At 30.2% G+C, this 12,274-nt stretch overlaps 1 protein-coding gene across 2 annotated transcripts in view; it reads left to right on the top strand.

Annotated features, from left to right (window-relative positions):
- Positions 1 to 10,747, top strand: part of LOC118068203 (uncharacterized) — a 39,560-nt gene extending 28,813 nt beyond the window's left edge. For both annotated transcript variants that reach the window (XM_035085426.1, XM_035085427.1), the window contains exons 3-5: positions 10,157 to 10,228; positions 10,302 to 10,391; positions 10,460 to 10,747. In XM_035085426.1, the coding sequence (XP_034941317.1) occupies positions 10,157 to 10,228; positions 10,302 to 10,391; positions 10,460 to 10,504 (207 nt within the window). In that variant the 3' untranslated portion in view covers positions 10,505 to 10,747. The remainder of the gene's footprint in view (positions 1 to 10,156; positions 10,229 to 10,301; positions 10,392 to 10,459) is intronic.
- The last annotated feature ends 1,527 nt before the right edge of the window (positions 10,748 to 12,274 follow it).

The following is a 12,274-nucleotide window of genomic DNA, read 5'->3' as shown; positions in this document are numbered from 1 at the left end:
TTGTTCAAAATTTATTGTTTTTCAAAATCGATAGACCACTATTCCAAGTAAGTTCTGAATTTTCATCGTTAATTTTTATTTTCATTGACCTCATCTATGGGTCATCAACTTTTAGAGGTAATTTTAGGTTACATGAAAAAGTTTTTTCAAATCTTTATAATAATACTTTTCTTCTACGTATTAATCATGCAAAAAATAAAGCAAGTTCCCGTTTTACCCCATTTTAGGGGTGAAATAATTAATTTTTCATATGTTTGACCTGATTCCGCATTTCTACGCATCAAGAGGAAGAGAATGAGTGGTCAAACTTGAAAATCGGACAACTTTGATTTTTCGACCCCAAAAAATGGCAAGTGGTACCCCTTTCCATTTTTTTTGGCCAAAAAATAAAAGTACTCCGATTTTGATGATTGAGGGCTCATTTTCTTCGTCTTGATGCGTAGAAATGCGGAATCGGGGCACCGGTCAAGAAAATTCACTTTAACACCCTTAACAACGGGTTACACTAAATACAAATTACGAATCATCATCCCCCTGACTTTAAACCCTTCTAACTCATGAACGGATGGTCCAATAACTAATTTAAAGGACGTTGTGGGAAGCTTAAAATCTAAGCTAAATATACGTATTCGTAAAAAACGTTTAAAAAATTTCCTTCACCCTTAAAATCGCTAAAATATAAAAAAAAATCACATTTTTTTGGGGGTTTGCCAAGTATTTTGGCAATTTTAAGGGTGAAGGAAATTTTTTAAACGTTTTTTACGAATACGCATATTTAGCTTAGATTTTAAGCTTCCCACAACGTCCTTTAAATTAGTTATTGGACCATCCGTTCATGAGTTAGAAGGGTTTAAAGTCAGGGGGATGATGATTCGTAATTTGTATTTAGTGTAACCCGTTGTTAAGGGTGTTAAAGTGAATTTTCTTGACCGGTGCCCCGATTCCGCATTTCTACGCATCAAGACGAAGAAAATGAGCCCTCAATCATCAAAATCGGAGTACTTTTATTTTTTGGCCAAAAAAAATGGAAAGGGGTACCACTTGCCATTTTTTGGGGTCGAAAAATCAAAGTTGTCCAATTTTCAAGTTTGACCACTCATTCTCTTCGTCTTGATGCGTAGAAATGCGGAATCAGGTCAACCATATAAAACATCAATTATTTCACTCCTAAAATGGGGTTAAACGGGAACTTGCTTTAATTTTCGCAAAAATTTTTCTCCAGTTATGATTTCAACTAGTGCGATAAAAACATCTCATCCTCCCGAATATATTGATATGCTCTTTTTCTATATAGGCCTCATAGACCCTGAAATATTCGCGGAAAATCAAACGTTCCCCATAGTCCCATGAGTGGAACATTGGAGAACGTTTGGGGAACGCATTTTTTTATACGGGTAGTAATGATAAATTTTTCTCAAGTCTTCAATAAATAAAAAAATTAAATGAAGGCATTGTATAAATCATCAATTGAGTTTTAATCATTTTTAAACATAACTCAATTAATTAAAGTTGGAGTGGTACATGAATACATGGTAGAAATAAAGTGAATCAAGTATCTTATTGAAGGTAAATGTCTACGTGTGTGTGGGAGTGAGAAACAAGCGATAGTTAAAGTACAGTAGATTGAATTATTGAAGTGTATGAAAAATACGACAGATAATTGAATTTATTTTATTATCCTGAACCTAAGGAAATGATGTTACTCTATTATTCATTCATTCTTTTTTTTTCTATACATTGAGATTTTTTTTCAGAGTAAATTCTTTTCTTGTCTTATCTTCATTATTTTTGATAAAGAAAAACCATCAAAGCCTTCAATGAATTCAATCAATCTTCTCTACTTCAGCTGTTGAGAATTTCCTATTAGAAATTCTTTACAACCAGTTCTTCTCACGACAACTTTGTCTATTCATTTTCAATCCACAAATTGCAATTTTTATCAGCTATTTAATACTTTAGAATTCAGCTCAAAACTTTGAATTTTATAACAATATTTTTTCTCTTCCTTTATAAAGTTCCATGTCAATATTACCGAAAATAATCGATTCCTCAATAAACTGACGTTTTATAAACTAGAGGTATAAGAAAAACATTAAAAAAAAAAAGCCAATTATTTGTGGATTGTAATCAATAAAATTTTAATGTTGCTTGTCACGTTAGATAATTAAGTGATTATTCAATAGTGATATCAATTTATATAGCAACTTAGTAACTTAGTTCTTGGTACAACACGCTATTTATCCAAGTATCTCTGTCACGTTCCATGTTTAATGAAGACTTAGAGAAAGTTGATATTCATAATAAAATGAAATATATTCATTCGACGACGTTCATTTAAACTTCTTATTGTGAGATAAAAATGAAATTAATTACAAACGTAATAATAATTGTAGCAGTATATTTCAGTAGTGTAAAACAATGCTGGTAGATGAAAAATAATGGGTACATTGAGTATTATTTGTTGGAAAACCAGCATACATCACCAGAGTTATCTTTTGAAAATCGAATTAAAAAAGTTCAGTGTCAGATATTGAATATCTAGAGAGATATGTTTTTGGTGTAAATTACACGTATTTCGTCGGCTAAAATCGATACTTTTGACTGGCACCTGTGTATCAATATACACTGTTGTTATGCAAGCTGATTCGCTGTTGGGACTTTGAACCAACTGACACTCCGATATCGGTATTGTTACGTATGTACATATAACTTATATATAAACCAATTTCTATTATGTAATATTTTACACATTTTTATCAAATTGATTTCACTCCAGCATTACCTGTACATTCTATTTTTGGGGGAAATTTGCAATCAAGAAAACTTATCCAAGTACGAATTAACGAAGAAGAATACCCTTCAAACCAATGAAAGGGTAAATAGATGAAATGTTATTACAGCTAGTGTCAGACTCAGCTGTTGCAGATAATGTGAAGTCATTGAACAATAGTTTGAAATGTATTTGTTTATGAACCAAAGAAACAGAGTAGTCTATGCTTCAGCTCTTGTTGTGAAATCGACTACAAGTTGATAAAAGTGATTGGCTGTAAACTGAGCGGTTCATTCAACCCCGTCAACGTCAATTCAATTATTTAAGGAACAGTTGATGGTCTTTGATATACTTCTGAGATTGTATTAAACTCATTCCTTGATCGAGTAGGGAAGTGAGGCCATCAGTCTTAGGTACACAATCGTCTGTCTAAAAGATTGAATTCTGTTGATTGTAACGTTTGTCATGTCAGTGTACACCTGTTAGTAAAAAACTTATTGTTGATTTGTTGAGATATATAAGTTCATTTGTCAAATGTCTACTTATTATTATGAGATATTTGTTCCTTTGTCAATCAAGTCGTTTTTTTTTACCTAAATAATTATTGACAGAAGTAATGAGAGAGAAACTGCGGTGTACTGAAAAAAAAAAAGGTCAAGTGTGAGATGAAAAAAAATGTGCAAGGAGTTTCTTTGTTTGTAAGATACATAAATATAAATGTGAATAGTTGTCTGTCATAGTCAGTAATACTCTCATGCTAATCCGGCGAAGAAAAGGGGAAGAGTCAACAATGTCGTTCTTCCTTTTCTTGACAGTCGCGCAAGGATTTATTTTGTTCTTAAGCTATATATTGAATGACATGGCGAATTTTTGAAGGAAAATTGTTATGAAGTAGACGTTTTTCATATTTGTGCATTTATCTTCAAGTGTCTTTGATGTATACACTAAATAATAAAATGATATTTTGTTTTTTTTTATTTCCATTTGTGTCTGAATAAGTAATGGTATTTTACATTGACAGATAATCATAATAATAATAATAAATTGTAATGAAAAAAATAAATTAAATTTCTTTAAATATTGTACTCAATTTCTCATGGTGATAAAGATATTAAGAATAAATTAAATAAAAGTAGATAAAAGAATAAGACACAACTCCAGAGAGACGTTTGAAGTTTCCTCGTTTTACATTCCAAAGATTCGTATTCGTAATTGAGGTGATGAAGAATTACAGAGCAGCTTGCAAGATGTTCAAGTATATTCACTACGAAGTGCCGTAAATAATTGCTTTTGATCGTTGGTATTCTGGGCTTTTGTCACGTTTTGATATTATATAGTATGATATGCTTACATGTAAGTAAGAATATGACATGATTTAACTCTGAATAAGAATCTTTAAGCAAGAAATGAACAACAAGACTTGACAAAATGACTACGACTACATTTCAACTCAGGCACGAATTATAATTCATTTTTAATGGGTATTTTAATTGTCAGAGACTTACATAGGGTCGATATGGAATGTCAATCATCTATTAAGATCTTGAAATAAATTCTTGTCCATCAGGCTGAGTTAAATTTCAAAGATTAAAAGATACTGAATCGAGGAATTAATTTCAGGTGCCATTATAATGATCAGAATTTTGTCTATTTTCTCAGATGACAATTAATAAGAATTCTTTGATATAAATAAATATATCTGATGATTATAAAATATTTTGGTTGAGAAAAATATGAGATAATATCAACAAATTCTTATTTATATTTTAATAAATACATAAAATGACAGATTTTTTTAATCTCAATGTAATTTTGAATCTTTATTAATAATGACATTAATGAAATCCAGCGGAATAGTTTGATTAATTTGTGGATATGGAAGTGGGTTTCTTAGTTAATTGTATGTAAAAACAAGAGGTTTGATTAGTTGGGTACTCTGGAGTAGTAGGATGTAGAGTAAGGGAAATCGAAGGATCATTGACTTTGGCATAATTAATGTCGTTCTCTGGTATCTTATCTAATCTAATGGTGTCGATCTACGATCCCAGTTCCTGAAATTACGAGGAACATTAGAGTTTATGCAAATGAGTAGATGAATATCCGTTGCAGTGTAAACCCATTTGCAGTGTCGTCAAGTTTGCATACGCTTTTAAAACATTTTCATCGAAATAGCTTACGATCGTAAGCTATGGGATAAGTATGGAAAGAGACTTTCAACTCGTTGAATTTTCCTTAAAGTGTATACTAGAGGAAACAAGAGCTAGAAATACACAAGAGAAAATAGAAGACCCAATAATAGTCTTCATAAATTTTCAATCGTTCGAGGAAACCATATGTATCAGTTTGAACGACGATAGACTACATTTGGATCCGTAATATCTGAAGTAGGCAGAATAGAGTAGATCGATTCTGTAGGTGAGAGAGAAAGAGAGAACAGCCAAAAGAGACGGGAGTAAAGATGAGGAGAACCTAGCCCACAGGCTCGATTGAACGGAAGTATGCCCAGGGATATCCGTTTTCGTAGGAAATAGGTTAGTAAGAGATAGAAATATAAAGGAGACTGTGAAAGCAATTCCACTACTTTGAATAATATATCATGTGTATTTCTCCCCAACAATGAGCTTGTTCGATGGAACATCATAAAAAATTGCCGTCAATATTCAATACTTTTTTCTATAATCAATTTTAAAAAAATTAATTATCAAATTAATACCATTTCGAATGAATAATAATAAATTTAAAAGAAAAAAAAACGTCTTGCTGATAAAAATATCAGCAAGATGTGTTCTATGATTTTTTCTCAACCTTCATGATCTAAAAATACTTATAGGAAAAATATTTGAGTCATGCCACGTTTTCATTGTAAATATAACCTTTTTTAAAAGCTTTACAATCATTTTGATATGCAGCATGTCAATTACCAAAGGTTGTTTAAATATCAACATAAGAGTGAAAAAAAAATGTTTCGTTGAATCTGAAATCCATTATTACTCAATGCAACGAATTGATGTTCTATTTTTAATAATTTTCGTTTTTTTTTGAAGAAGAAAGATACGAGTTCATGTATGAATACCACTAGGCAGTAAAAAGTTTTATTATAAAACCATTGATGGGAAAATTAAATTAGCATAGTGATTATCATATACACAAGAATATATATAAAACGAGGATGTGGTGGAAAAAAAATGGTACAGATAGGGGAATTGAAATAATACCTTTGTCTAGTTATATATCTATACATGGAGTACATATAAAAGTTATTACACTCAATTTCATTTCTGCTTTCTATTAATCATTTTATCCATTACTTTGCATTGATTTTATCATGAAATTTTTTATTCCACTAATCGCAAATTTATGAATACAATTAAAACTATTTTTTGATCGATAAAAAATGAAAAAAAGGGGACTGTTTAATTGGATTCCACATTGAATATATAGTGAGAACTAGTATTTGTTAGTTTTCAATTTTAATTCTTCTAAAATCACGAGGATTGAAAATTTTCAGTGCTGGAATTGATAGGGAACCAATTGTATACTGGATTGATTGAATTTAATTGTAGCCAATAACCAATCGCTTCCATATAATTCAGTTAGGTTCTAAAAATGTAAAAAAAATCACAAGATAGTGATTCGTTTATACAACGATCTAGAAAATTTAGCTTGAAACAGATTAGTTGAGAAATGCTCCAAAATAAATTAGCTCATGAATGTTAATTTCTTTACTAATAAAACATACTACAGTATTAATCCCAGATATAAAACGGAAGAATTGACTAAACTATGCTATCAGTTAAATTGTACCTCTACATCGGTGATGCGTTTACGAGTTGTATGAATAAATATATTTCGTGGAGATCTGGATTTTTTTTTTAAATTCCAAATAAAATTCAATTGTAAGGTAATAAAAATTTTCATATGCACTTAAGTTAATTAAAATTCAACAATTTGTTTAAAAAAAAAGTCCAATTTTTTCTTCACTTATTTTAGGAATATTTTTCAAGGGTTGTAATTAACAATAGCATAGGAATTTTATTCCAACTTATTGACAGAGTTTAAAATAATAGTCTTTCTAAAAAAAAAGCAAGAAATTATTTCTGTAAAATTATTATGTCTATCAAAGTCATCAGTTCTTTTGTTATTCTGCCTTTTATCATACAACAAAGGTATAAATCTGAACAAGAATTTATTAAATTTGTAGATAATATCACAATTCAATATATCAGTGGAGTACATCCCTCGATTCTCATGATGATGGAAAATGCAAAAGGTAGATCAGAATGTTCTCGTCGAATTTATAACGCGAATACAATTTTGACGTATCACTGGTAAATGTACCGGACACTGGGGCGGGTATGATCATGGTGCGTCGCTCGCACGTGGTGATCGTAGCAGTCATGTTAACCCCATCCTCTATATTACTGATGATCCTCTGTCCAACCCCAATGGAGGACAACCGTGATCCCTTGCGCTGCTGTTACGATGTTTGTGCGGAGTGTGTTTTATGTCGTACCAAATTCGCGGACCAGAAAACGTGAGAGGAGAGATGGGAATCGCGTTGGGTTCCAAAGTGGGGTAAATTTGCCTGGTAGACACCTCTCTGGACAGTGTTTAACATTGGCTGTCGGTGATAATTTATTATTACGTTGCTCGTTATTGACCGTAATCTGCATTACGTTTTACAATTTGTATGCTTTACTTACGCATTTTATATCCCACATACGTTACTTTGTATCCTTTAATGTATGCTTCCTACTTAAATATTTCATTACTGAAATGAAAACATTCATTATAAAGATGTTGTGTAATGCGGGTTCGTGTTTGCGGTTGAAAGAGAAGCTAGAAATTTAATTAATTAATTAACTGATTAATTGGTTGATTGATTGAATTTTTTTAGATTTAATAGAATTCGTGTTTATATGTTTTTTATCAAACTAATGTTGTAGCCTAATGTTCTATGTAACTAGTCGTGACAACAAATTTCACCAGTAGTTTCCATTTCACAAGTCCGATGCCAAATAGATCGATGTGCCAAATGTGCCACGAAATGCATTGTTCAGTTAAATCGGACTTTCGCAAAAATCAACAATGAATATCCACTAAAATTTATTTCCACTTTCCTTTCACAGAATTACTTTAAGCGTGAAACCGAGTAAATATTTATCTTTTCATTTAATATTCACGTAGTTATGGTCATAATTAATAATTTTCGAAAAAATTCTACAACAATAGAAAACCTTCAAATATTTCATCAATTTCTCAGCGGTACCTTTTTAGGAATAAAATTTAGTGAGAGAAATGATTTGGTAATAAATTTTATTGCCTGCCTTTGATATTAAAAAACTTTAGGTAGCTAGAAAACCTCAAGAGATAATGATCTTTTAACAGTTTTCTGATCAAACATAACTTCTTCTTTTTCTTCGAAAATTTCAAATTTTTTCACTGACTCTCAAATGAATAACTCAGAGAAGTTAAATAACTGTTCAACTTTCTGATGTCATAAAAATCCAAATGACATCATTTATTTATTAAATAATTTCTTTTTTTTTTCTATTCATATAAATTAAAAAATAACTCTTCCATGTTATATGCTTGTGTTACTATAAATCTTTAAAAAACAAAAAATAATTCACCTGTAATTTAAAAACACTCGAGTTATTAACTATTTAACAATTAATATATCACATTAAAAATGCTCCTGATACAACAGGAACAGTTACCTGTTCAAGATAACATCACCAACTATATACACATGTTCTCTATTGATGAACAGCTGTAATAAATGAAGATAAAGAGTATTTTTATCAGATGCATCAATCACTTGACATGATAAAAATACTATTTAAATTACAAAAATTTACAAATAAATTTATATTAATATTTTCCTCAAAAAATTTGAAAAGTTCAAGAGATTGCAGAAAAAAAAATATATATTGATTTCATCCATTCTGGTAAATGTAAACCTTCATAATGGATTTTTTTCCGATTTTATCTCTATTCCCTACGTTCACACTAATCGACTAATAAAATATTTACACTGACAAGTGTTAATCTACAGTGCATCTTCACTCTGTTTTTCCCTAAATTATTCTTTCAACTGCGCAATCGAGGTTAAATACCCCTAATTTTCACTTAAACTCAAGTTAGTGATGAACAAAGGCCACTTCTGAAGACTTGGAAAAATTATTTGAGAAGCAAATAATATTAAATTCAAATAAAATGGGGTTGAAGTCAAATATATTGATACTCAATATTGTAGCATATTTTTATAAAATACTAGGATTGGCTCCAATTTCAATAAAAGTGGTGCCAAAAGTAGACGAAAGTGTACCAAAGTGGAGTGTTTATTGTTCCAAATCAGTTGCTGGAAGTATATATAGCTTTATTTTTTCAGCGTACTGCATAATTATGTCGTACTTCTATCTTCCACGGATGTTAGAACTTCATGTTTCGACTTTCAACTTAGGCATTTACGAAAGTATACTTGCAGTAGTTGGAAACGGTATCATGGTGACGAATGTATTAATCTTCAATTACAAACAAAAGTATATGATAAAAATTATTAAAAAAATATCTGACTTTGAAACTGAACTGCAAGAGAAAATGTTTTGCTGTTATTATCAAACGAAATGGGATCAGTTTTGTGGAATTGTGTTAGTTTTATTCCCAGTGTTAATAATCATCTCTGACGTTTCATATAAGATAATAACGAGTAATGATGGCATGTGTTACTTCGTCCTCTTTTTCACACCTGCATTGAGTTTTGGATCTCTTTTAACACAATATTCACTGACTTTAATTTATCTTAAAAAAAGATTTAGAACATTGAATGAACTGTTCACACCACCAAGAACTCTAGAAGATCATGATGATGATGATGATCAGCTGACTGTTGTAAATAATATTCAGAATAATTTACATTTAAAACATTTCACTACTTTACGACAATTGCGACGCCTTTTATTTGAGATTACATACGACGTCTCCAGATTTTATTCTTTCTCCAGTTTCATAGTAATTACATACTACAGTGGAGCTTTGACATATGTCTGGTATTCTTTTGTCAGGATTTTAATGTCATTTGTGGAACTAAAATATATAAGTACGACTCTATATCTTCTGAATGTTATACCGCTGATAATATTCACGAATATTGGGACCCAGACTTCTAGAGAAGTTTGTATATTAATTATTGAATATCGATATCAAGAGATATGAATGACATGGGTTTAAAGTTTCAATATAAATTTTGATTTCTTTATAATCAATTTTATATCTTATTTAACAACTGTCTATTATTCAATAGAAACTTTAGAAACCATTTTCAGTTATAATAACTGCAGAAAAATATATTTCTAATTCAAACTATTAATTTTCTTATTTTAGATGAAGGATACTGGGAGTGTTGTACATGCAGCCATGGTAAAGTACCGGTTTCACGATCGAATATCTTATGAGGTGAATAAAAAATAATTAGAGTAATGAAAAAATTATGTATTTGTTCAAGTAATAAAATGAGACTATTTCATAGCTTCAACAATTTTCCCTCGAATTATTACACCAAGATGAACTTTTTACTGGATATGGCGTATTTCCACTTAATAACAGTTTAATAATTACTGTAAGTCTATTATCTCATTTATTACTAATTAAAATCACGCAATCTTTTAATGGAATTTTTTTTTCCAGATTTTTAGTGTAGTGATGTTACGAACAATGATGTGTGGACATTAAACAATGAGTGTGTAGTTTTGCAGGTTACGTAAAGACAAAAATTTATTTATTTCTCAGAAAATATTGGAGGACATGATTGGATATAAAAATGTGTGGAGAAAAAAAAAAATAAGTACAGAGATATAATTCAAAATTTTTGATGAACATGATGAAAAATTCGCAATTTATGAGTCAATTTAAATTCATTCGGTTATGTAACTATTTTACATATAGTTGAAATATTTATATCGTTTTGATTGAGTCTAGGACATCAGTTTTCTCATAAAATACCATGGAAAATTGATATATTTATGTATTATTTGCATATTAAATCTAATTCAATGCATTCAATAACAAAAAGGTTCATATTATAACAGAAAATAAAAATAGTTGTTTATATTACATTGTCTATAGTTTTTTTTTTTTTCTGAAAACTGAAAAAGAATTTATTTTAACAAACAATTGTAGATTTCTATATTTCTATAATTATAATTGTAATTGACAGATCTCGGATTTTCTATTCTATCATTTCACTATTTGATCAGTTTTGAATTCTTTTGTATCTTCCTATCCAATAGATATTTATTTTAAGAACTTTAATGAATCAATCAATTTATAAAAAAAGCAAAATAGAAAACATAACTAATAATAGAAGAATTTGTCATACGTCACATCATTAATTCATGTTATAAATATTTTAGTTGTATCAAAATTATTTTCATGAAACAATCCCATTTTATTAAAACAAATTCATAGAGTTTTCAAATAATAAAATTTTCCACTACTATAAAACTGTCTTTTATTTGATTCTGAGAACGTTTGATGGTTTAAAGGTTTTTTATCGCGAAGTATAAATGCGGTATCCAATAATCCCATTGATGTTACAGAGAGATAGCATATATTCCAATAGTATTACAGCATTCCAAACATTGAAACTGTAGTCTGCTTCTAATTACAATTTTTTTCTACCTTCATTTTTTCCTTTCACTTTTGAAGTCTTTTTTAGTGAGGATCTTTCAATATTCGAGATTTACTATAAAAGTTGTTGTAATTCTCAGGTGACACTTTTTCTTGATTTAGATGTTTTGATTACAATCTTGACCCTTTTTTTATTGTCTTCGAAGAATTTTCCATCAGATTTTTCTTTCCTACTCTACTCTATTCTCACGAGTCTTTCTTAGCTACTCACGTCCCACTGGCACGGTAACAAGGACAAGTTGCTTCACGTTAAGGAGGAGGATTCGAATTCTCTGGGGACCATTTTTCCTTCATGTCTGTAGGATGCACGCGAGTGTCACGTTTGGTTCTACCGCAAAAGATCGTCGAGAAAAAAGAGACTAGTGCAAGCTCTTATCATGTGCCACAAGCTTTCACATTCTTCTTTGCTACTTATTCATCTCCTTTGTCATGTCTTTACTTTTCCATAATTTTACCCACAGTTACGTTACTTTAACGGCTATTTCGTTATATACTCTCTACTTCTGAGTATCACGGTGAACTTTTCATTAAAATGGCAAGTCGACGACGTAAAACTTCATGTTTCGCACGTCCGACATGGACCAATCTGCATAATCCACGTTTGCCTCAGGCATCATTCTCATAGTCACACCTCACGTTCTTTATATATCCACTGTTATATGACGTTTTTCTTATTTCATGCCTCTTTACGTATATCCTTAACTACTACTTATTATTCTTTATCTTTAGTATATTTGTCTGCTCACTCATTCAGCTAATAATGAAGAGGATTTTGTTATATACTCCATTCTACATAACATTTACAATACCTAA

This window comes from Chelonus insularis, unplaced genomic scaffold (assembly GCF_013357705.1).
Source record: "Chelonus insularis isolate UGA/USDA-ARS -01 unplaced genomic scaffold, ASM1335770v1 contig_399_pilon, whole genome shotgun sequence".
In the NCBI taxonomy this organism is placed as follows: Eukaryota; Metazoa; Arthropoda; class Insecta; order Hymenoptera; family Braconidae; genus Chelonus; species Chelonus insularis.
The sequence above is the reverse complement of the archived record's forward strand: the minus strand, read 5'-3'. Positions and strand labels throughout refer to the sequence as shown.